Below are 25,608 nucleotides of genomic sequence, written 5' to 3' on the forward strand. Positions count from 1 at the left end.
ATGAAAGCGCTAAAGCAGAGCTTGGGTGCAGTGTTAATTACATGCCCGGGGGCACGGCTGCTTGCTCCCCGAGCTCGGGCGGCGGGCTGCAGGAGCAGTTCCCGTGTGCCGGGCAGTGTGCGGGCTGAGCCCCGCCCGCAGCGCCCCGCTCCGTCCGAGCTGCTCCGCGGCTCTGCCCGCTCCGCTCCGCCCGCTCTGCCCGCTCCGCTCTGCTCTGCCCGCTCCGCCCGCTCAGCTCCGCTCCGCCCGAGCAGCTCCGCCCGAGCAGCTCCGCCCGAGCCGCTCCGCCCGCTCCGCTCGGCCCGGCGCGGCCGGCAGTGCGCCCTAGCGGCAGCACCGCACAGCTCGCCTCCAAAGCGACCTGAAAGATCATCCCTCCTCCACCCAGACTGTTCACAGACCCACCCAGCCAGGCTTTGAACACGCCCAGGGATGGAGCATCCATAGCTTCTCTAGGCAACCTGTGCCTCACCACCCTCACCCTCAGGAATGTCTTCCAAATACCTGATCTAAATCCACCTTTCTTCACTTTGAAGTCATTGTCCTTTGTCCTAGCACATGGCTTTTGTCAAAAGTGCCTCTCCAGTTCTCCTGTAAGCCTCCTTTAGATAGTGGAAGGTGCTCTGAGGTGTCACCGACATAGTTTATGAAAAATCCTTTACTTAGGAATTTTCCTCTCCTGAGAGCTGAGAGGTCTCAGGAACAAACTGTAAATAATTCTTATCTGCTGCTGTGGAATGCGACAGGAAGGTCTGTGATTGGCCCCGTCGGACTGTTTCCAGTTAGGGGCCTATCACAGGACACCTGTCCAGTGTCTCGGACTGAGAAGACTTTTCATGTACACATTCTTTTCTATTCTTAGGATAGCCTTGGTAGTGAAATCTCTAGCTTTATTCTTTTAGTATAGTTTTTATATCTTATATATATCATATTATAATAAATCAAGCCTTCTGATGCATGGAGTCAACTGTCTCGTCTCTTCCCTCATCCTGGGACCCCAGAAAACCATGTAACACTGAGGTCTCCCAAAGGTCATCCTGGGTTTAAGTTCAATTCCTATCATGGCAGAGAGGGACTATACCTTCTATCCCCTTAAGTGAGAAGGCATGAAACTGTTTTCCCTGGTTGCTTCAACAGAACTTTTCTTTTGCCTTTTCTTCAGAAGGGAATGGTAGAGAAAACCTCCATGGAAACAAAATGCCAAAGAAACTACCCAAGAAGGAAAACTTTTTTTTTTTTTTTTTAACAAATGTTTCCCACATAAAGGTCAAAGCTCTGAATCATCCTCTGCTTCCTCCGTGAAAAAGCCACCAACATCAACAATAATACCCAGGCATGGCCTCTCACACTGTGACAGGGTGGCACTTCTCACTCAGGCATTTATTCTGTATGGCCTGATCTGTCTGTAACTTCAGGGTGACACCAAGGTCCAACTCTCATTACTCATTTATTCATTGCTGCAGAAATTCAAGCCCGTGTTATTCAAGTAAAGGCAATTTTTGAGAAAACAAGAAGAAAAAAAAAAAAAAAAAAACCCAAACAAACCAAAAAAACCCCAAACCACCAAAACAATTTGAGAACTACTGAAAAAGAATACACATACAGCAATAAACTCAAGTGTACCCAAAGATGGAGAAGGAAGAAATCATCACCATCAGTATGCACCTCCTGATGAAGGGAAGGAAACCTTCTCTGAGAACATCATGGTCTGCCCGTTGGAGACATCACAATGCTGATACCCTGTAAGTCTTGCTCCCCCTCTATTCTTGCAGCCACAAACCTGAGAACACAGGAAGAGTGGCTAGGGAGCCACTACCTAATGGCCAGTTCCAGGGCCAGCACTCCAGTGAGCCTGATGACAGGACATGTGTAAAAACATATGGCTGTAGAAGTGATACAAGGCCTGGGACACCATTTCTTAACCTCAGAAGCTGACAGCCTGGATTCATGAGCACCTTTCCCAAGTGGAAGAAGTCAACATGAGATGCAGATGGTGTCCTTGCAAGGGCCAGCCACAGGGATAATTGACTCAGAGTGGTTTATGCACCAAGCAAGCTGTGTCCCAGCCATCGGACCAAGAGCTCTGGTGCTGACACTGAACAAAAATGGTGAAAAGCTGTGCCTTAATCAATTAGGATCTCTTTGCATAGCTCACATCCAGACAATAGTGTTCGAAATTCTTAAATGGCTAATGAATCTTAGCTCCCAGGCATCAGAGAAGGGATAGCAGTGAACTCAGTAAGCTCTCCTGTGTCAGCCCACAGTTAATATTCCTGCCTCCTCTCCACGGCCATTTTCAGCCAGAGCATACAATAGCCCTCTGCCGTCAGAGGAGGCTACGATACAGCCTCTTTTCCTCTTAGCCCATGTTGGCCAGCTGCACCCTGTGCTCCAACGCTGCCAAAGCAGTGAGAGTTCAGTCTGACAGCCCTTCCCTGCCCGTAAGTTTGTCCACACAAAGAGGGATGTCTGCACCACATCCAAAAATAACACCAGCTTCCAGGTATAGCACATGCCACCATCTCCCACCTTGACTTCTTGACCTTGGACATGAGAAGACATACATTTCTACTGGACTGAGTTAAGAAACCAGCTCTGCTGCCCAGAGAGGGCCTCCAACAAATCAGAGCTTCGGGATTACACCAAGACAAGTGTGTAAAGTTGTTCTTTGTGCCAACATGGGCCACTGTATCCTTGTACACCAGACTCTGTAAAGTCAGACCCCCATCAGCCCTCCTGTGCTCACATTAAGTCACTTCCATGTCCCACATGAGTGGGATGCCCTCTTTGGTCACTGACACGGCAGCTCTAGATAATGCATACAGCTGAAGTCCAATTCCACCTACACAGACTGCTCTCCAGTTACAACTCACAAAGCTCTGGACTCCCTCCTAGCAAAGTGCCAGGGGTCTCCCCTGCCTACTCTTTCTCACAGATTTGATCCACTTCTTGTCACTTTCAAAGGCAGATAAATCATTCTTGGGAGTCCCAAGGCTGCTTATGAAGACTTTCCTATCTGCTCTTTGGTAATTTAGCAGATTAAACTACCCATTCCCATCTCATTCATCGCCCTCCAGGCAGCTTGGGCTGCTGACAGGACAACAGCTGCAGAATTCACTATCCCCCAAACACCCTCAGGAAGCCAGTCCCCACCCTCTCCGTGGGAGAAGGGGCAACATCTGCCACCATCTTACCCATGTGCAAGCCAGTTCATCATCCTGAGGTGTGGAGCTGCCCCTGGAGGCCTGTTACACCCCCATTAGCTGTGGCCGCTGCTGGATGACTTGCTCCCACAGATGTTGCCAGTGCATAAGGTGAGCACAGCGTCAGCCTGTGGCTGCGGGAACTCCATCTCTGCAGCCAAAAAAGCTAACTGGCCTGGGGTGCAGGAGGCAAGACCAAGCATTTCTGGTGCTGCTGCCACAGGACAGGCAACATTATGTTTCCAGCAATAACATCTCCTCTAGCTGGCCCCACTCCATGCTGGAGCATCAGAGAGTAATTAAAGCCAGCCACAATCCCCTTGCCCATCTCTGAGCTCCTGTTCCTCTCACAGGTAGCATCCTTCCCTGCCTGTCCCTTTTTCCAGCAGGGACACGTGGCTGGGATGGAGCTTCATGCAGTGATATGTGGGGCATGCTTATGGCCTGACAGGAGACCCCGAGCATTGATATGCTTATGGCCTGACAAGAAACTCTCAAAGCACACTGGTGACTCAGGGGGTTGTGGAAGTTTGATACACCACCTATGGCCTGGCCCTGCTGACCTGTCCCTCCTCCTTTGCTCCGATGTCTTCAGCAACCCAGCAGACCAAAAAAAGCCAAGGCAAAACAGGATAGAAAGCAATGACATGTCATGCATGTCTCTGTACATCTCCCAGCCTCAGGAGCACAGGGAAGGCTTGAAAGAGTAAACTCAGAGACACTTCATTGCAAACAATGCAAAGATTTATTTCCATTTCCAGTGAAGTAGAAGAGTAAATACAAAAAACAACCCAAAAAAAAATCTCCAATACAGAATATAATGTTCTCCTAGGCTGTACAGTCCACTTCCTTCTCAAAGCTGCTGGGGAGTCTACAGCAGAACTTGGGCAGAAGAGGAACCGAGAGGCTATGTCCTTTGAGGAATGAGCATTTTCAAGGCCCCTCTCTCTTCTATCAATGCTCACATATAAAACTTTCTGTAGGAAAGGTTTACAATCCAGATTTATTGGATTCTTCTGACAGAAATCAAAAGAGTAGTTGGAAACTTAGACTAACTTTGCTAAAAGGAAGGCTCTTAGATATTTACAATAAAACCTACAGAAATCATATCTTTTTCTTATTCTTGGTGGTGCCTGAGAATTACAAGCAATGTGCCAAACAAAAACACATTGAGATCCACATGTTTAACATATCCCCATGGCACAAGCATACACTGAAATCCAGTTGTCTAACATATCCCCTTGGCATATCCCCATATCCTCACAGAAAGGCCCAAACCCCTGGCTCCCCAAGGACACAACAAGCATTATCTTCCTCTGCCAGTGGCCAGGCAGTCCCATGTCACATGTGGGCACAGGGGCAGCACATCTCAGTGCCACAAGGCACAGCTTGGACAGACCCACAGTGTTCAGCACACCCTTGGCACCTGAGCCTACATGACAGCCCAGAGAGGTTGCAATAGCCAAAAAACCACAGCAGTGCTGGTGGGAAGGGATTGCTGGAGTCTCCAGGCCTGCTGCAAATGAGAGGTTGGAGTACTGCCAGCACTAGCAAAGGCTGGCTTTGCCTAAAAAAGCTCCAAGCGCAGACCCCACACAGATATAGAGTCCTTTGAATGGTCCCAGTAGCTCTTCACAGTTCTGACCTGGGTTTCTAGCTGTTTGTGACCAAATTTTAAGCAGTTTTTGACATGTCTCAGGTTCTCAATGCAGCAAGGTCATCGCTGCACCACCTGAAAAAAAATTACCATCTAGATATGCCCAGTTTCCTTAGTTTGTAGGTACAAAAGATCTGGAGAGAAACAAGAACGAGCATCTAGACCTTCTCTGCAAACAACACACAACCTACCAATCTGTGCTTTCTAAGTCACCAAGATCTGTCAGGCTTGTCCTTCAGACACTGAGCTTTGCTCCCTGAACTGCCTACATGCTATCTGAGTTCAGAAACATCTTTCCCTAAACCTGTAACATCATTTGTGACCTTTTTTAGACTGAACTCTAAACTGGCATGAGGGCTGAAGCAGAGAACAAAATGAGAGGAACAAGGGCCAGAAGACATCTGAGGTCTTCACTCGAGACCAACGATTCCTGGAGGCATGGAAGGAGGTTTAGGTTGGATATCACCCCAGACGGTGGCTGAGCACTGGAACAGGCTCTCCAGGGAGCAAGCACCAAGCTTGACAGAGATCAAGAAGCATTTGGAGTATACTCTCAGGCACATGGTATGATTCTTGGGGTGTCCTGCACACGTACAGGAGCTGGACTTGATGATCCCGATGAGTCCCTCCAACCCAGCACTACTATGATTCTATGAAAATTATCTGGTCCGCATTGATAACTGCTTCTACAGGAAGGAAAGAAAGACATTAAAAGGTAGGACAGCTCTTCTCCTATCTACCCTTAAATGAGCAAGAGGTTGGCATGGCTTGCTGTCCAAGCGACACAGTCCAGTCTTTGCAGGCAATGAAAGCAGAGCCAGCAGCTATCAAAAATACTAGGAGCTGGCACAGCTGGGTGTATAGTCCTCTTCCAGATGGTGAAGGCAGAGTTGGGAAAGGTGTTAGCACAGCTGCTGAGGAGACCTGCCCCTGGCTGAGACAGCCCTCTCAGCTTCTGGATGTGCCAGGACCAGGAAGAACCAGGAAGATAGAACATGCCTCTTTGGAAAGGATAGGAAGGGAAAAATCTGACTGGCCTCAGCACACCAAAGAGTTGAGTGGTGCTTACACTTGCTGTCTGTGCTTGCCCCCCACTGGCTCCATACATGGAGCAGCCTCCCCAGCTCTGTGTAGGGACAACAGCTTCCTGCAGTGCCACAGACAGGTCTACACGGACACAGGGCAGTGCTGTCAGGTCACTCAGCCTCCCAGCCCAGACGCTGCCTGACCACATGCCATCCCTGGCACTCTGAACCCTTGGGTCCAAAACTCATCTCCTGCCTCACAGCCCCACGGAAGGCAGAAGTACAACTTCTCCTGCCCACCTACTGAAGAAGGCTTTACTCTTCTCCACTCCAAGCTGTGCTGTGAGGACACCCAACCACCTTCCTGCTCCCCTCTATTTCCTCTCTCATGTCCCACCTGCATATGTGTACCACAGCAGCCACAGAAATCAAGAAAGCTGGCTCAAAACAATTGTCATCCTGCTGAGGACCTCATCTGAAAAATGCAGAGCAGAAGATACAGGGTCTTCATGGGATCAAAAACTCCTTGCAGCAAAGCACAGCAGTAAGACAAGAGACAGTAAACATTAAATGAGACTAGAGAAGTGCTAAATGGAGGGTACAAGGAGAAACTTCTCCCCCACAAGGACAGCCAGGTTGTCCAAAGAGACTGTGCCGTCTCTAGCCTTGGAGGTGATGAAGACTCAACTACACAGGGCTGAGTCATAGCTGACCCTGATTTGGGTACCAGATTGGAACAGAAATTTCCCAAGATCTTTTCCAACCTGAGTTATACTATGATGTATACTCTTCTCTGATAAGGAGACTTTGGTGTATGTGCATCCTGTCCTTCCAAAGCCCCTGCTGAGGTTCTGACTGCACTTTCTTGTTTCCTCTCCCCATACAAGGCCCCACCACACAGCAGGATCTTCTCACCAACATCCTCCTGGCCCTGGATACAAGTTCCCCACCTCCACAGGAAAAAGAAGCTGTATGAGAAGACCAGGAAGCAGGGGTGTGTTGGCTCCCTCTATAACCACAGCCCCAAGCAGAGCCCTGGGTACCCACTACTGCTCCAGATCGTTTTCCAGAGCAGTGGGATCTGTTGGGAAGGGTATGCTTGAGTTTCCCCACAGATTTAGTTTCAATCTTTTGTCTCACATACTTTCCTATTAGTTGTTCCCTCTCCATATCTTTCTCCAGACTCTTTTCCATCCCCGGAAAGCTTGGAAGTGGAGCAACTGAAGATGAAAAGGCACTGTATCCTGCCTCTTGTGTTCCAGAAACAAGTTTTCTCCTATATATGCCAATTTCTCTAGGCTACAGACAGATCTTGCAATCAAAGTAATTTAGGCTGTAAGTACCTCTGCAGACCTCAGGATCAAGTTGCCACTCAAAACAAGTCCAGATTCAATGTTAGCTATGACTTCAGAGGCAGATCAGACTCCGTCCTATCAAGCTGGAAAGACCCCCAAAGGCAGAGGTCCCACAGCCTCCCTGTGTCCCTCTTCCAGGGGCTGGGCATGCTCATGGTAGAAATTTTCATAGTTCTAATCCCACCACTGCTCCCGCCCCTGAAGCACAGAGCACAACCCCTCGAAGAATGTGAATTGATGTGTTTTTCTGCAGCCCTGGCATCCAAACCTTCTCCAGGCTTGGCCACACCACTGGTGTAAAGCCTGGCACTAAAGCAAGAGTCATCAGGGACATGCCACTGCATCAGTGCCATGCATTCTGCTTTTACAGCTTTGCCTGCACAATGCCAGGGAATGATTCCTCCTGCCTCCTTCCTTCACCTCACCAACAGACGTTTAATTCTCTCTCTCAAAAAAAAAGGAAAAAAAAAAAAAAATCATCAACAGCAGAGAGACTTTTAAACATTAAATCATCCTGGGTAGACCAGAAGGGGCCCGGTTGGGTGTGCCGGGAGGGTGGGAGCCTGGCAGGAAGCTGTGAGCACCTGCTCCAGGAAAGGCTGTAGAAGAGACTGCTTGTCCCATCCAAGCACTTGGGAGTCCCTAGGACTTTTCTGCCGAGAGCGGACAGGGCTGGACAGGACACCCCACGTCCCTAGGGCTGACTGCGACATTCCTCGCCAGGAAGCCTGGGCAGATGACAGAGTGCGTAGGTGCAGCCCAAGGTTCTTCAGCATCTTCCTGGGCAGCGCCGGGCAACCCCCGCACTCGGCCGTCTCCCGGGCTCCAGTCCGCTCTGTCGGGCCTCTCCGGGATAGGTCAGAGCGCCGGGACGAACCTGTCGGGACCTCCAGAGTAGGTGCCGTGCCGCGGTGCGGGCTCGGCGGCACTCAGCTGCCCTCCGGCGCCGTAGGCGTGAGGCAGCGGCGGGTAGGGCGCGGGAGAGCGGCGGCCGTAGAGCGCAGGGGGGCCGGGCGAAGATGCGGGCAGCACGATGCGCCCTGACGGCGCGTACAGCGGCCCGTGGCCCCCGGGAGCGTAGGGCCCGGGAGCGGTGGGCAGCGGGGCGTAGGCGGGAGGCAGAGCGGCGGAGGCGCAGCCCTGCGCGGGAAAGGCGCTGGCGAAGGCGCAGGAGGCGGCGGCGGGCGCCGGGGGCAGGTCGGCGGGGGGCGGCGGGACCGGCAGCGGGAGGAGGCGGCACGGAGCGGCGGGGCGCTCGGCGAGGAAGGCCGGGTAGGTGGAGAGGTCGCTGCGCTTGAAACGTTTTCTGCGGCGGAGGAAGGACCCGCTCTCGAACATGTCGCGGGCGTGAGGGTCCAGCGTCCAGTAGTTGCCCTTGCCGGGGCGGCCGGGCTCCCGTGGCACCTTGACAAAGCAGTCATTGAGGGTGAGGTTGTGGCGGATGCTGTTCTGCCACTTGCGGGGGCTGTCGCGGTAAAAGGGGAAGCGCTCGGTGATGAAGCGGTAGATGCCGCCGAGTGTCAGTCGCCGCTCGGGCGCCTGCCCGATGGCCATGGCGATGAGGGCGATGTAGCTGTACGGCGGCTTGCCCCGCTCCGCCGGACGCTTGCGGCGGCGCCGCCCGCCCCGCGCCCCCGCCGCCGCCGCCGCCTCGTCTCCCGGCGGCACCGCGTCCGCCTTCAGCGGCGGGGGCGGCGGCGGGGGGCCCGGCGGCAGCCGGTTCTCGGCTGTCATGTGGCCGTCGGAGCGGCTCCGCCCCGGACCGAGCCGAGCCGAGCCGAGGCGAGCCGAGGAAGCGCAGAGCGGCACGACCGCGGCTTTTATGCGGCGGTGTCCGGCGGCTCCGCACCCGGGCGGCCGGCACTCCCCCTACTACGCCCCGCCGCCCGGGAGGCGCGGGCAGGGCCGGGCGTGCCGCCGCTGCTGCCGCGGGTAGGAGCAGCGCCCTGCCCGGCACCCCCCTCCCGCCCCTCTCCGCTGGTCCCCGTCCTCAGCGCCGTCGGGGCGCCGCGGAGCCGCCGCCGTCGGGAGCTCACAGCTCCGGAGGACTGACGGGCACTGAACGAATCTGGGTGTCTCCGGGATCCCGGTGCGGGTGTCCGGGCACGGGCATTTAACGCGCCTCCCCGTAGGGCTCACCGCCGTCGGGGCCGGTTGTGCCGGCGGCGGCGGGAAGAGGTGGCAGCGATGAGCGGCCGCCTCTGTCGGAGGGGATGCTGCCGGTCCGAGTCGGACAGTCGACCCCGGGCAACTTTGCCCAGGGAGCCGAACGCTTCTTTGCGGAAATCAAGCTGTCGAAACAAATTAGGCTGGGAAAAAACAGCCGGTGACAGATCTGCGTGGGGAGAGTTAGTAAGTGCGGGCTTAGGCTAGGCGGTTTGCTTGCCGAGTGCTATGCAGAATGCACTAAGGTTAGGGTCCTCCTAGCTGGTACCCTGCAGCGATTTGGCGCAGGGCTAGGCTCCCGGGCCCCTAATTAACATTTGAGCTGACCTGCTTGTCCCTGATCCTTATGCCACAGGACCCCACAGGTCCACGACCCAACCAGGAAGGATGCCAGGCTCTCCACAGGCTAATACTGGGACATACCTGCCAGCTCCCTCATGTTTGCTCAGATACTTGGGGCTGAGGGTCAGACCCCAGTGGATTGTGCCAGCTGGTGATGAATGTTTGGCCAGGACTTGAACCCCTGTGACACAAGCCCACAGGTCTGGGGACAGCACAGCCTCCTCTCCTGCTGGCATGATGTTCCTTCCAAGCCAGAATATAAAGGAGAGGGCAGGACGTCCTTCCTGAAGGTGAGATGGAAAGTGTGTGCAGGTGTGCACAGGCACGAGTGTGCATGGCAGGGTGCACGTACATGGGTGTGCAAGGGCACTGGTGTGGGGGTGAGGATGTGAGTTTGTGGGTGTGCCACAAGTAAAGTTTGTGACAGGAGAGTGTGTGTACAAAAAATGCCAGCACATACAGGTATGTGGTTGGACCTGAGGCTTGCATGTGGGCATGTAGGCAAGAAACAGATGTAGGCAGATGTGTGTGCAGAGAGGTGGATATGCACAGGTGTGCAGGTGCTGTGCACGGCTGTACAGCTGATCCTGCCCATGTCTTGGTGTCTCCTGCCTGTTCTTCCAGAACTGAGTCACAAGTGCGCTGCTGAATCTATCTTTGTAGGAGAAGCTTTTCCAAAGCCCTCTTGGGCATTACACAAATTATTTTTAAGGAAGAAAGGAGAGGTAAGAGCTGATTATCCTAGTGAAATGCAGCTCGCTTGGAGGTGTCCAAGAGTTGTTGAGCTGTTTGTCTGCTTGGAGAAAAATCTGGTGTGTGGTCTGTGTGTGTGTGTGTGTGTGTGTGTGTGTGTGTGTGTGTGTGAGAGAGAGAGAGAGAGAGAGAGAGAGAAAGAGAGAGAGAGAGGATCCATTTCCATGCAGCAAACAAACCCCAGCCCTACTTTCCAGCTAAATAAGGTGCCCAGGAGTCACCAGCCACCTGCTTTTCTCTGCAGCTTCCCAACAACCTGGGAGATAGCTGAAAGTCCTATGGAGCTAGCAGAATAAACCATGAAGGGGCACTCATGGACCCACATGTGCGTGTAGTGTGTCCAGTAGCTGGATGCAGACACTGGGCAGAATTTCAAATCACATGCTGCAGAGTTTGTGTCAAGAGAAAAAAAATCAACCATCCTGTACCAACACCCAAGTTCTTGAAGTGCACGAGTATTACCCTATACAAACCAAAATCCATCTCCTTCAGTATGAAGCTGCCTTATCAGTAATGCTCTGCCTTCTGGCTTGTGGGAAGCTGCAGCTGGGAATAGATTTTCCTATCAGATGTTCCAAAAGGCAGTGAGTGCTGTAGTTCAGTCACCTCTGGGACTGTGTCTCTCCGTGCCATGCCAATTCCATGCCTCCAGAGGGCAAAGTCAGATCGTGCTTCGCTTTGCACTTGTAGAGCTTGGGGAATGAAAGAGGTGTGTGCTGAGGACGGATGGTGTGCTGAACAGCTGCTTTTGCCCTCTCTGCTGGTGTTGAAAATCCTTTCCCAAGTAAGCACTTTCCTTGGCAGAGCCCAAGGCAGACTGAAATGGATACCCAAACAGCATGTGCTGGCTCTTGTCCCTTCTCCTTTCTACATCACACAGCTTAAACTGTGGTGCCAATGTTTGGGAGTGAAGTGTTAGTTGTATAACATGATGCCCTGGAGACTACTCTCAATCTGACATGATCACAAACCTGTTTAAAAACACTTTCAAGTCTCTACTTTGGGAGCAGGAGTATGTCTTGTGTTGAGCATTTGTGTCTCTTTTGAGTACCAGTTCCTATGGGGAGGGAACTATGGAGAGCATGAAACTCCAGCTAACCCTCTTGGATATTAGACTGCAGATCTCCTCCATCTGTAAGTCAAGTGGTGCCTGCTGCTGGAGCAGAACAGTTGGTGTTTGTGTTTGTGAAGCTTTGTTTTCTCTTTTGATTCCATAATGCTGCAGGAGGGACAAGAGTAAAGTGAGATGGAAAACACCATGCATTGATTAAACCTGTTCATAATGGAGTTCATAATACAATCAAAAATGTATGATATCTACATAACATTACCCAGACAAAATCTATCACTTGACCTTTCTTTTGGTCTCTGGGACAAAGTTTAGAGTTATCATTTTTTCTGTCTAAATTTCTCAGCTCAGATCCTGCCGACACTAAGGTCTGAAGCCTTCAGCTGGGCAAAGCAGTCATTGATTGTGAGACCACTGCACTGCAGAGTTGTACCCTGCACAAGGGCACTGTGCCTTGGCCTCTCATGAGTGGAGTTTGTTAGTACTGGTAGCTGCTAGAGAATTACCCCAACCAAAATCCCACCTGCTTGCATCTCCAAGAGCAATTTCCACCCCTGGAAAAGCATCCAGTTCACTCCCCACGCAGTTGCCCTGTTACAAACTACACCACTGAGCTCCCTCAGGGGCAGACTGGGGGACACCCTGTTCTTTGTTAGCCCTATGACCTGAGCTGCTTCCTCTACTTCAACCAAACAAAGGGAAGTGGACACTAAATGTGTGGACAGCCCCTTCATGTACAGCACACTGATAGTTTTGTTTCTATGTCAGAATTCCTCTCTGAGGTGAGGAAAATTTTGCCTCTGTGTCCCAGGAACTACAGGGCTGTATTTAATGAGCTCCAAGTTAAGGTCTGGCAAAATCAAAATCCCAGATCATATTGGCTGAATGCAAATGAAGTGAGAGCACATACCCATGGCACAGCCACCACCCCAAGCTCAGCTGTACCTGTCATGGAATGGCAAGTTTGGAGTTTTTATTGGCTGTGTGTTTGGTGCCAGGACCTTGCCGCTAGAAGTGTGGAGAGCATCACAGCCAGACGCCTCATGATACTTTGTGACAAGGTGCTTAGCCCTACCTCCAGATTGTGGTTACGGTCTAAGAGGGGACCATAAGCCTGAGCCTTTTGGAATAAGACAGGTGATGGCATAACATCATTCACGCACTTTCAGAGCACATTCCACAAAGAAGTATCCAGAGTGACTGAGCTTAAGATATTTTGCATCTAACTGGAGTTCATGAGAGACAAGAACATGGAGGTGATTGCATGGATTTTGGAAACACTTTGGCTAGATAATGGTGTGGGGACCAAGGTGAAACCTCTGAGGGAGAACTGATGTGCAGCTGGACATGGAGTATGACAACGTGGCAGAAGAGAGGCTGGAAAACAACACTCTACAAGGATACTGCATATTTTCACCAGCTGTTCACTTGCCCTGTCTAGAGGGGGCAGTTTCACCCTCCATCAGTGGCCTGGTTGTTTAGTATTGGTGCTTTTTTCCAAATTACTGCAGCTTCTCATCCCTTTGTTGAATTTTCTATGGGAACTTGTGGCTGCAGGGGGGAAAGAATTGCTTCCTGAGGGAATCACATGGATATAGCCAGGATTGTGTGGGAGACTTGAGTTAACTGTTGTGGTCATTCTTCTGTAGAAAAAAACCCAAAACATCATGGTGGCTTTAAAACAGGCCATATCTCAGGCCAGAAATTGGGGAAAGAGCCATGGGCAGCCATAGCCTCCATCCAGCATGGTTCCACCTAGGCAGGCACCGAGGATGTTTGCCTGAGAGCCCAGCAGCTCCCCTGGCTCTTGGGGGGAAACAGGACCTGCAGCAGGTGAGCTGGAACTGGGGCAGGTGCAGATGGGCAGGGCAGGCTCTCTCAGAGCAGAACACCACCTCTGAGCATTCCCTCGGGATGCTGCCCCACTCAGGAACTTGGTGTGAACAGCGTAATGGCAAAAGGACTGGCCATGCAGCATGGGAGATGTGCAGGGCTGGTGCTCTGGGGTGGTGGTGGCGCAGAACTAGAGGGAGTGGCTGACACAGGAACAGGCAGAGCGCCAGCCTAGAGGGACTTAGGGACCTCAACGTGAGCGCCAAGGCCCCTTGCCGGGAACGGGAGCACGGGGCTGCTGGCAAGCTTGGGAAGCCCAGCAAAGGAGAGATGCCAGTGGTGCCCTGGGGTAGCAGTGTCCTCTGGGCCCAGCTGCAGAGACTCCGGGGAATTCTGCGCACGGGGCTGGGCACTGGCCAGGAGTGAGTCCCGCAGCAAGGGAGGTGCACTCCCGTGCTGGGTTTCCTGAGGAGCACAGCCTGTCAGGCCAGCCGAGGTCTGTGCCAGCACTCCTAAACAGTTAAACATGGAAACTTGCTGTGCACACTGGCAGAGAGAGCCTCGTTCAGCTAAGACATGGAGCCACAAAATGAAGCAATAGAAAACCCCGCAGATGACGTGGGCAGCAAGGAGCAGGCACCTTCTTGGTGAAAGCGCTGTGGATGCAGCCTGAGCTGGATGGGCCGTGACACATTAATTTGTTTTCCTGCCGAAGGAGAATTTAGAGCTGGTTTCCAAGAGAATAAGCTGCCCATTCTTGCCTTTGCAGCACCAAGATATCACTGGGAGTAGTGCAGATCTGTCAGATGCTTGAGGAAGGAGGAGCTGTCTTTTTCTAGAAACATGCAAAGCAGAGTCAGGCTCTTCTATAAGTTGAAAATCACTTGCTATGCTTTTTGGGTGGGTTGGGGTTTTTTTGGTGTGGGCTTTTTTTTTTTTTTTTTTTGGTGTGCAGGTGTTAGGAAGTTTGCATGGCTCTTGCTCCCCTGAAGCCTGTGAATTTCAGCACCTGATGAAAATCATCCGGATGGGTATGGATGGGTATCTGAATAGCCGTCAGACACCGCTGGCATGGAAATAAGCTCTATTTTGCCTATCAAATGCCCTATTTGGGCAGTCATTCAACAGTTTTGAGAGGCTGAATATCTGGCAGGGTGAACATCTCCTCCTCAGTATCTCCCAGGTACCCTGCTGGGACCGGTCTGCTCTGCTGGCTCACAACAGGTGTCACTGGCATCTGACAGAAGCTCCTGCTGAGGGTCCACAGGGTCAGAAAAACCCTGGGGCTTGTACACAGGAAGTGTTACTTGATGACAAATGTTTTTAAGACAAATTACTATTTGCCAGAGTAGTAATTCAGCCCTCTTCACAACTATCAGAGAAACCTGATGCTTGATAGAAAATGATAGAATACAGCAGTTTAGAGGGAATTATTAATTGCTTTATTTGAAAGCTGGGAATTAATTATTTAAGTATAATTATTAATTAATTGCCATATTGCGAACAAAATCTATTAGCAAATATCCTACTTTACTTCAACAAAGCTGTGTGGAAAGAAGTATTATTTCTTTTTCATTTTTTTTTTCCTCTATTGCAAACAGAAGCACATTGTCCTGGACACTGTTTTTTTCTGACTCACACTTACGCATCGGATGGAAAGGGGACAGGTCATTTTGGCCAAACTGTTAGAGTTAAGAGGTGAATTTCCCAGTGCAGGTGAGAGAAATTTCTTGGTGTTCTTTGTTGGCAGTGTTCTTCACGTTGTTTCACCCAAATATGTTTATTTAAAACTCTAACAAATTGCAGCGGCAAAGCTCTGTAATTTACTAACCAATTCCCTGTCCCAGGACATGCTCTGCTCTCTGTTTCTTGCAGAGCACTCGCTCGTGGTCACAGACACTGCTTCAGCCAAGGAGGGAGATAAAGGGCAGCAAAGGCCTTGGGAGCTGCCAGATGGGGAGCAGTGGGGTAAGACTGGGAGCACATGAAGGAGGGGAAAGAGAAATACCGTGGAAAAGCAAGGAATGTGGAGAGGAAGGGTTGGGGGTGGAGCTGGAAGGATATGACGGGCCTTTGCTGGAACACCAGTTGGGAGGTTTGTTTTGTGGAGAGAATCTTGTACGGGTAGACAGAAAAAAGCTCGCCCAAGTTTTGTCTCCTCTGGGTCTTGGTCTGGAATCAAATACTCTCAGCATCACTTCGGAAAAAAACCCATGAAAACGTAAAAAACCCATGAAAAGTAATGTCACAGCTTTCTAGGACCGGTCTATGCAGACAACGAAAAGGTGCTTTTTTGTTCCTTATTTTTTTTATTTAAACCACGGTAAATCGCCGAATAAACTGTATTACTGAGCATTATTAAACAAAAGACTTGTTGCCCTTCCCTGGAAACGGCAGCTTTGAGCACGCTTTGCGTGACTCGATAACAAAAGTAAGCTGTTTTCGTAGGTAGGTTCAGGCACCCAGCCCTTTTGTGTGCCAAGTTTGTGACTCATCTTCGGGGTTTTCTGGGGAAGCCCTTGGCGACAAAACAAGTCAGAGGCAGAGCTGGGCAGCAAAGACTTCGGGTCGGAGCCTGCAGCAGGGATTGCAGGCAGAGACAAAGGCGCGGCCACGGCGTGGCCGTGCGGCTGGAGGCAAAACCCCCCGCTTGGAAATAGCTCCCAGTTCAAGCTGAGTAGCCTCTCTGGGCTCTTTCCCGGCCTTGCGCGCAGCCAGGTGGATGTCCAGGCTAGGGAGTGTGTGTCAAGCGCTGATCGAGGAAAGAAAAATTGTGCTTAAAAAGGCCGAAGAAGTGCCGCGTTGTGTGCGTGCGTGTGCCCGAGCCACGCACAGGGCACTGCTGGGTGCCAAACCAGCCCGGCAGTGGGGTGAGCTGAGAGCGCCACTGCTGCCGCGGCTGGGTTCAGCTCTGGGGGGGTGATGCTGATGGAGGCTCCGTAGGACTCGGTGCTACAAGGTTGTAATTCCATGCCTGAGGGATGTAAATAGTCTTTTTTTAAAAAACAAAGTGTAAAGTGGGGATAGTTCGAGCTTCTTGGCGCTGGCAGACAAAATCTGAATACTTTTACAAAGAGCCCCTGTTTTTTTCCCCCTAGGCCCCTTTGTTCTCGTTGCCACTCTCTGACCCTTTAGCAATCACCATGGTAATTACCAAGTAATGCCCCATTTACAAGTACCTTCCGAAATCTGCTGGAGTTTTGCTTGAGCCTGTAACAAAAATGCCTCTCCCCAGATGAGAAAATGGATTATTTCTCAAATTCAGTCTTTTTTTTTTTTTTTTTAAACAAGACTGAAAAGGCAGTGAATAGCTGGCATCCTGCTGAAGTTAACAGATCTGTGGGGATTTACACTAGATAAGCATCTGCCCAGCGTCTGCCTGCGGCAATACCTCTAACCAAAAGTGGGTAGGTCGTGGTAATCTGGAGAGAAAAAAGTGTTTTTAAGTTTTGTGCTGCTAATAAAAATAGGCAGTGCTCTGCATATATTTCCGGGGACAGGAAAATGTTTCAGAAATCTCTTTCTGACTTTGGACAGTCTGGTCTTACTTGTTCCATGACCAGTCCATATTTCTCTTGTGAAGCCTGTGCCACAGGACAGGATTCCCAAAGAGATGGTGGGATCTCTGTCAGTCGGACTTTTTAAAATTTTTCTAGGTCATGGCCCCGAACAAGCTGATCTAACTTGGGGTATGACCATGCTTTAAGTTTTTGCTGGAGAAGAAACTTTGTCATTTCTGCAGTTCTCTCTGATCGTGTGGTAAGAACACGATTTTCAGGGGTTTCGGTCAAATCAGCTCAAGTCTTATCAATCTTACAGAAAAGTGATCTGAGAACACAAGCAAAGGACTTCTCAGAATGCCAGGTGCTCAGGTTTTCTTTCTTCCGGCTGGCTCTGACAAATTTGCTTATGCAGTTTGGGTATTCATATGCAAATCACAGTTCTGCTGACCATGATGGACCATTAACAGAAAACGGATCTCCCAAGTGATTTAACAATCACTTCCAGGATCACTTCATGTTTCCGACCTGGAAAGGGAAGCAGAGTGGCAGAATTTTGAGACTTTTGAAATTCCCTTCCCTTTACTATGCTGTGAGACAATGAAATATTTGCTATGTGAGAGTGGCCTGGTTTTGGCTGGGATCGAATTTCTTCAGTGGTGGCTAGTATGGGGCTATGTTTTGGATCTGTGCTGAAATAAGTCTTGGTAACACAGGAATGTTTTTGTTGCTGCTGAACAGGGCTTACACAGAGCCCAAGCCTTTGCTGCTTCTCAGCCACCGGACCGCAGAGGGGGCTGGGGGTGCACACGGAGCCGGGAGGGGATGTAGCCTGGATATCTGATCCCAGCTGACCCTAGGGATATCCCGCAGCATATGGTGTCATGCTCAGCGTAAAAAGCTGGGGGAAGAAGGAGGAGGCGGGGGGAGGTTGGGAGCAATGGCGTTTGTCTGCCCAAGTCTCCGTGAGGCGTGATGGGGCCCTGCTGTCCTGGAGATGGCTGAACACCTGCCTGCCTGTGGGAAAGGCAGGTGTACAGCCATCTCCAGGACATAAATTCCTTGTTTTGCTTTGCCTGTGCGTGTGGCTTTTGCTTTACCTATTAAACAGCCTCTATCTCAGTTTTCTTGGGTTTGCTCTTCCAGTTCTTCCCCCTATCCCACCGGGGGGAGTGAGTGAGCAGCTGCGGGGGACTCCGTTGCTGGCTGGGGTTAAATTACAACAGAGAGTGTCTTCATTACTTTAAAAAACAGAGAACAAGGGAGAGGTGGAAATTTAAATGTGAAAATAACTTTTTAAAATATCGTTTCTTCCTCTAAGAAGTGTTTGTTTAGTTGTGAACACAAGTAAAGGTCTGAGGGCAGGGACAGGCTAAGAGCTGCTTCCAGTAAGTGAGGAGAAGACTCTGGTCTGGACAAGGTGCTGAACACAGGAGGTGCAGGCCTGACCTCTGCAGTCAGCAGAAAGAGGGGGCCTCCAGAAGGTACCTCCACCAGGCTGGAGATCACAGCTGGGATCAGTGCAGCCTCCCCGAGGCTCAGAGAGAAAAGCCAGGGCAGTGCACCCCATGGGCAGCACATGGTGGCGGTGCCCCCATCCCTCCTGGGGGCCCTCCCAGGTCATTCAGGGGACGCCCCCTCTGGGATGTGGAGCAAACCAACATCCCTGCGTGGACCACAGCGAGGGGGAATAACCCAAAGGAGGGGGGCACTGGTGCATGCCCTTGGCTGGAGCTGCCAGCCCAGTGCTGTCAGCGATGCTGTGCCACGCTGAGTGCTCAGCTGTGCTGGAGAGATGGGGTGGCTCTTGCTGGTTCAGTGCAAATAGCTGTGCACTGAAGGTAATTTCTTTCATTCGCTTCTTACACATCCTGAATGGGGTGTGTCAGTTTTTTCTCCTCAGAACTAGTCTGGGCAACACTGAGAGAAGAGTTGAAAAGTCAGAGCTAATCCTGCAGGAATGACTCATTCTAGCATAGGATTTGCAGAGCAAGATGAGAAGTTCAGGTAAAACAAAGGGAAATGGAGGCAGTAGTAAAACTCTGTGGTTTGGAGCAAGACAGTTTAACTGCTACAAAGTCAAAGTTGGAAACCCCCTCCCAACAATTTGCTGAACTCAAAACCTTGGCAATGTCTAGAGCAAGTCAATATTCAAGCACACTAGTTGCAGAAACTGAGGCTCTTTCCCATGGGACCTGTAACTTGGATTGCTAATTACCATGGGTCTGGAAAACAGTTACTATTATTTCATCATTATTTTTAATTAAACACAAATAAAGCAATGGCCGTCCTTTTAAAGTTGGACTTTGAAATATTTTCTGCATTTTTTAGCCAGGATTACCCTGGCCAAGTCCAAACAGAAAAGCACTGGAATTTTGACAAAGGTTTAAAGTAACTTTCATCCAGATTTCTCTAGCAAGGACAGTAGAGTAGTTGGGGTGAAAGCATAAGCCTAACCTAAATATTGGGGCCCAGGAAAGGAAGGTTGGATTTCTAGAAGGTATAGTAGACATAGAAATAATTTTCCCCTGTGTTCTTTCACAAGTCTTTTAATTACTTTAGCTTGCTTATAACTACTTTAGCTTGCTTTCTTCACCTGGTATCTTTGCAGACACATCCACCAGATTGCTGGCCAGTAGCTCAAGAGAGCGCACCCCCAGAGCACGGATTGGAGAAAGTAATTTTTCCATTATAATTTAAAACATTTCACCCTGTACAATAAAAACGGTGGTGTGGTTACAGCAAAAAGCTAAAGCATCAGGGAGTCACAGAGAACACTTTTCCATCCCAGTCTCTCTCACTCGTTAGTCGAGATGTGACTCTTGCAGGAGAGGGGTGCACTTAGATGAGTATAAAACTAAGTTTTAAAGGAAGATATTTCTGAAATGCCCAGAACATTGGCAGAAGTGTGGCAGCCTTTCAGTAGATGGAGATCCTGTTCTACAGCCAGCATGGGAGAAAACCAGCTGACCTTCATGGACAGACCAGCTGAGATCTGCTGGACCTCTGGGTGCTTATGCCTGGAGGCAGTGAAATGCTGGAGTCCCTGTGGCACGGCTTTGGCAGCAACAGCTTGTGTCTTGCTGCTCTTTAGACTTCCCTGTGGGCAAGCAGGTCTGCAAAAGCATCTCTGGAAGGGGCAAACGGGACAAGGCTTGCTGGAGCTGCAAGCCCACCCCGGGCCCAGTGGGGCTGGGGCCAGTGCAGGCTCAGATGTGCCTCCTCCGGCGGGGCTGTCGCAGCTTGGGGCTGCTGTGCATGCCGGCACATTCTCGCGAGGATTAGCCCTGCAAGGAATGTGGTGCCGGAGGAATGTCCTCCCAGTGCAACCTGAAACCCTTGGTCTGATACAGCCTGAAAAACAGAGTGGGTTGTGGCAGCTCCAGCAGTGCCATGACCCCTGGCTCCTGGACCCCATGGGAAAGGCTTTCTGGTGTTAGAACCCGGACTGGAGCAGTGGCCTTGCATGCTGCATGGCCGGGGTGGAAGCAGCATCCCCCAAGAGCAAAGGACCTCAGGCGAGGGCACTTTTGGCAAGCTTGAACTTGTTTCCCAGTACATCCTGCCACTTTCTGTGGCACCAAGGTCCTCTGCCCCTACAGAGTGAGCTGGGCAGTGGTTATGGGGAAATGGGTTTTTTCTTCAACACTCTGGGGCTTGAAGGTTATTTCCCCTCCCTCTTACACAGAGCTGCTTGGCACAGCTCTCAGTGTAGATGCTGACCTAGCTCTGGAGCCACCAGTGCTCTTATCAGTGTGGCATCAGGAGGTGTGTGCTGCTGTGTGCCCTTGGGCAAAGAGGGTGTAACTGGCCAGGAAAGCCATGCTAGATCATGTTGCTGTTCTAAGACCATCTGGCAAATCCAAAATAAAACTCAGTCCACATATGATGCTCATCCCAACTGATTCCTTCACAGAGCTCAGTGTCCCCCCACACTGCTTGCTTCAGAGACAGACCACAGTTGTTTTTCTGGTCCCAAGCCTTCCTCTTCTAGCACCAGGTGTCACACAGCTTGCACAGCAGTCAGACAGTGCTGCCTCAGCTCTCTGCCAAGTGAGGGGTGTTTCAGCACTGCACAAATCTCCAGGGCCAGGGCTGGGTGTGGATATCTCCTATCTCGTGTGTCTGTGGTGCACAAAGCTCTTTTCCAATGAGCTCATGGCAGGGTCAGCGCCAGAACGGGAGCAAACAGAGCGTAAAGAGGGTTTGCACCCACATGCTGGCCCCAGGCAATCTCTCTTTGGTAAACGGGATTTAACTCCTGACCAAATTCCTGCCAGGTTATTGCTCAACCTCCTTGTAGGGGCAGGAGCTGTGTGCACTAGGTGAAGGCATATGGCCTCATGCAGCTACACAGCAATATCTTTTGTGGCAGCTGCTGCTTTGGGGTTTTTTCCTTCTCCTTATCTGGAGGGGCTGCCAGACCCCTATGTGATGACTAGGGATCCTCTTCCCTTAGGGGCACATTCCTGGCAGCACCCAGCTTTTCCTGTGGCTAACCCAGCAGATAGATTGTCCTGCTGCATGAAGCAGAGACTTAGGAACTAGTCCAGCATTAAATATGCTGGGACCCTAAAGCTCAGAACTTCCTTGCACGCCTGTTTGATGTAGCCATATGAGATCTCTCAGCTGCCCAGCTCCTGTCTGGGAGCTAAACCAATCTAAACCAAAGCAAAACCCCAGCTAAAAGTTTAGAGACCCTGAGATAGAAAATTGCACTGTTGGCACATGATTTGTGCGAGCCCACCTGCAGTCCTTTTGCGCTACAAAGACCTGGGGGCAGGTAAACCTGCAGTAGGAGGTAGGAAGGGAAAGAAGGAAGGAAGCTCTGAGGGCACCACAGAAAATCCACAGCAGACTCAGGGAGTGCCATTTCTGTCATGGGTAGATAGAAGTGTGGTTCTCCCTTCTTTGAAATACAGACAAAAGCCTTTGCTCATGGCCACCACTGTGCTCTGGGATGACCCTGCCCCTTGAGCGAGGCTCAAGGACCATGTGACCCACTGTGACTTCCAACCTGACCCTGTCTATGAGACTTTGTGAATTTGGGTACCAACCAGCACAGGTGGCCCTGGGACCTGCTGGTGTCAGGAGCAGCTGGACTGAGCTGTCCCCTTACATCCGTGGCCCCAGGCACGCCAAACACTGCCAAAGAAAAGTGGAGGCTGACTCATACTGATGAGCCAAACAACCCCTGATAGGGCTGGGGGCACAGCCACAGAGAGGCTGAAGCAATAGGATGGGATGGCCCCCAGAGGCCTCAGACAGGTCTTCCAGGGCAGATCATTGTTCTTTTGACCTGTCCTCATTCCTTTACTATTAAGAAAATGTAATGCATCAAAAGCATGGCCTTAAAGCAAGGCGTCACCTTCCCTTTTCACCCTATTTTCCCTCCCCTGCAAACCAACAGAGCAGCAATGGCTGTGGGATTTTGATGAATAGTTTTCAATCTCCTACATCTTATGTCCCAAAGAGCCTGAAACCTGTAGGTTTTTACCCAAGACCCTCAGCCAATTCCTGACATTATCCTGAGCACATATTCCTTCTGTTCAGCTCTTGTTTCCTTTCTGTGAACCAGTGATAATGGCTTCCCTTGTCTTTCCCCTGGAAGGTATGGCACATTGGGCAGGTACTAGGTAGGAAACATCTGCATCCAAACCTCACCAGTGACTCATTACCACTCAGACCCTTAAAATGTTCCCGCACAGCGGACTTTTCTCCCAGAACCTTTCCCAGCCTTCTAGGCATTAAGCCTAAGATGGCACAGTGCCGGAGGAAGACACAGTACTTTCCTAAATGGTGCCTGAGGTTCTTCTCTGTATTTTTGGTTTTCATCATATTGCATTTCTTTTATATTTTTTTTTCTCCCCTTTGTTTGTTTTGGAAGCCTAGAGGGCTTTCAGGAGAGGTCACTTAGGGAAAGAGGCCACAGAAAGCCAGACATTTCTCTCTGGTTTTCTTTTGAGTCAGAGTAGGAGCTTTGATGCAGAAGTTTAGGAAGGACTTGGGATATATGTCTGCTGCTCAAATGACTCTCTTGGTCCAATGATGGAAGCACATGAAGCTTGTAGGCACGTCACTTCTCCCAGGCTGCTATACCCCGTATTGTAGTGCAGGGCAGCTCCTGGGCAGACGGAAAGCACATTACCACTGTGTGAAATCCTGGGGCTGAGGCGGGAAAGAGCACCTGCTCCCAGTGCCCAGAGCAAGTCCAGGGGGTGCCTGGTCCCTGCAGCCCACAGGAGTCTCCCCCCACACCTGCAGGAACAAGGAGAGGAAAACACTTGAGCTGTCAGGGCTTCTGGCCTTGTGGGTGGCTGGGACCCCACCATGGGCTGTACTGTGTGCTGCTCTGGGCCTGGAGGAGCTCCTGACTCTCTCTGGCAGGACCTTCAGTCACAGCCAAAATAGCACAGGGCTCGGGGTGGGGGGTCACCTGGCAGCCACAGCTGCCCCTGCCAGAAGAGATCCATTGTGGCTGGCTTGCTTAAAGGACTTCTGGAGTCCTGTAAATGAAACCACCAGTGCATGAAATATGTAAATACTCCTCTGAGCAGTGATGCTGACCCTTGGTCCCTCTTTCTGGCCCACTGATCTTTAAATAGCTTAGCCTTAATGGAAAGGTCTGACACCACCTCCTTATGCCCTCCCACTAAGAGGGCAACATGTAGCCTGGAAGATCAAGAATTGCTCTGCAAGGGTGGGGGGGAAGGTGGGAAAGGGTTGTCCATGGGCAGAGAAGGAGTTGGCATGTGGGGCCCGGTGCATGGGGTTTGGGAGTACTGGTTTAGGAGGGAGAGTGCTCTCCCATTGGGAGGCAGAGCAGGAGTACCCTTGGGGAGAGGGCTGGTGTCTGTGAAATTTCCACGGCAGACATGTTCCTGGAGTTCTCCATTGCCCAGCAGAAGCTGGGTCCACGTGTCTGCTCACACCAAGAGTCCCCCCGGCACCATGTGCCCCAGCAGCTGCAGGGAAAAATGCCTGGTTTGGGGTTGGGCTGGCTTTGACAGGGGAATGTATGCACAGATCAACGCCTGAGCTTCATCCCCAGTGTTCAGGCTATATTACCAGCAAGCTGCTGAGTAACTTCTGGGTAGCATGAAACAATATTTCCCAAACCAGCCCTGCCCATGATTCATCAGAAGAACTCTTATCTTCATCGTTCAAAAGCTTTTGTCATTTAAATGAAGGAGCCACTTCCTGCTGGCTGGATGGGCGATTACCCAACGCAAACTGCAGATATTCAAAGGGAAGGGCCTGTGATCCAATAGTTGGCTAAGGGCTATTCTTCAACCAGAGAGCCAGGATAATCCTAGGTGGGAACATCCACAAAGGGGTCAGCTGTTAAAGGAATTTAAGTGCCTTTACATTGGCATCTAGAGTCCTGCTGGGAAGCTGAACCCTATGGGAGACCTCCCGTGACCTTTTTCACAAGCTTGGGGGAAGGCTTCTAAATCACTGAGGCACGTCTGAAGGCTTCGCTCTCTGTTTTCTCCACCACTGGGCTTTCAAACAATTGCATCCTTGTCACACATTTGTCAAAGAGAAAGGGGGAGATGAAGAAAGAAATTTCAATAGTCTCAGGGCTTTGCTTACGGCTGTGTTAATGCTGAATAGCACGCGGAGGTGGAAGGGATATCCTGAACAATGTCTGGTCTCCAGGCAGAATCCGTTTCCCATGACAGTGCCTTTCTGAAGCAGGAATGCCAGCATGAAGCAAAACTTGTTAAAGTAGTAAAGAAGAGATCTCTATTGTGTCCTGAGTGACAGAATAATCCTCCCTCAAGAGCAGACTGCTGTCTCCTTCCCTCCCATCTGTGAATTTTGGCTTCAATCGACTTCGCGATCTTTGCAAGGTATAAAATTAAAGTCCTACCCCTTAAAAGCAACCAGCCAACCTTGCAGGATCTTCCCACAGACATGCCCACAGCTGTGAACGTAGTTTTCCTGTACTGACTCCTAAAATGTCTGACTGCATTAACCTGAAATAAGGTTCCCTTTAGGAGTTGCATTTGATAAGAAGAAACAAACATTTTCAATATCTCCATCCATTCCACTGACTAACATAATTTTCCTTTCTCAATGCTTTATTCAAAGGTTATCACTCTGTCTCTCAGTTTTCTCCTTTAAATTTCTCCCAAATTTTCTCTTTCAGACTTTCCTTTCTGAAGTACCTGTGAAAACCAGCAGACAATTATTTAGACTTACCAAAGCTATCTTGCTCCCGTCTTTCCAGCTCCTTGTGCTCTGTGCTTGCCCCACATTTTTGTTCCGTGTTTGCACCCTGGATAGTGTGTCTCATCTCACAGCTCAGCCTCTTAAGGGTTGTATTAATAATTAATCACAAACGTCATCAGTATTGTCAATTTATCTACACAGGAGTTGAATATACCAAATTTAAAGTGAAACCAGGCCTTTGCAGGGAAAGAGGGTTGTTCCTTCCCTCTCTTTCATTTCAAAAAGATACTGATTGTCATGCCCTTTCCACTTATTTTCATTTTAAATTCCAGAAATACTCAGTGGAGGTTGTTCATGGGATGCCTGTGATTCTGCCATTAAAGGAAAATGGACTTTTTTTTTTTTTTTTTTTTTTTTTTCATCTGGGGATGGAGAAAATCCTAGTAATGAGTCTGGTATTCATATTAAAGAGTCTTCACTGGAACAGAGCATCTTTCCAGGTCCGTGACCACAAAGGAAATGATGCA

The 25,608-nt window shown here is 50.5% G+C and overlaps 1 protein-coding gene and 1 long non-coding RNA gene across 3 annotated transcripts; both read right to left on the reverse strand.

Moving 5' to 3' along the window:
* Nucleotides 1–3,925: 3,925 nt before the first annotated feature.
* FOXE1 (forkhead box E1) lies at nt 3,926–9,233 on the reverse strand. The gene has a single exon (XM_030237274.2). It carries the CDS (start codon nt 8,972–8,974, stop codon nt 8,099–8,101), a length of 876 nt encoding a protein of 291 aa, XP_030093134.2. The 5' UTR covers nt 8,975–9,233; the 3' UTR covers nt 3,926–8,098.
* Nucleotides 9,234–15,691: 6,458 nt separating this feature from the next.
* On the reverse strand, nt 15,692–25,374 carry LOC108963044 (uncharacterized). 2 transcript variants are annotated; one of them, XR_007780479.1, is made up of 3 exons: nt 25,112–25,304; nt 16,583–17,431; nt 15,692–16,377 (listed from the first exon to the last, which is right to left on the reverse strand). It is a non-coding gene; the product is annotated as an uncharacterized LOC108963044 (long non-coding RNA). The 2 variants fall into 2 exon arrangements; XR_007780478.1 differs by having other exon boundaries at nt 15,692–17,431; nt 25,112–25,374.
* Between the last annotated feature and the right edge of the window lie 234 nt (nt 25,375–25,608).

Source organism: Serinus canaria, chromosome Z (assembly GCF_022539315.1).
Source record: "Serinus canaria isolate serCan28SL12 chromosome Z, serCan2020, whole genome shotgun sequence".
NCBI lineage: Eukaryota > Metazoa > Chordata > Aves > Passeriformes > Fringillidae > Serinus > Serinus canaria.

What these genes read in the sequence shown, in the direction of transcription:
- FOXE1 (XM_030237274.2), bottom strand. Translation starts at nt 8,974, where the DNA reads ATGACAGCCGAGAACCGGCTGCCGCCGGGCCCCCCGCCGCCGCCCCCG.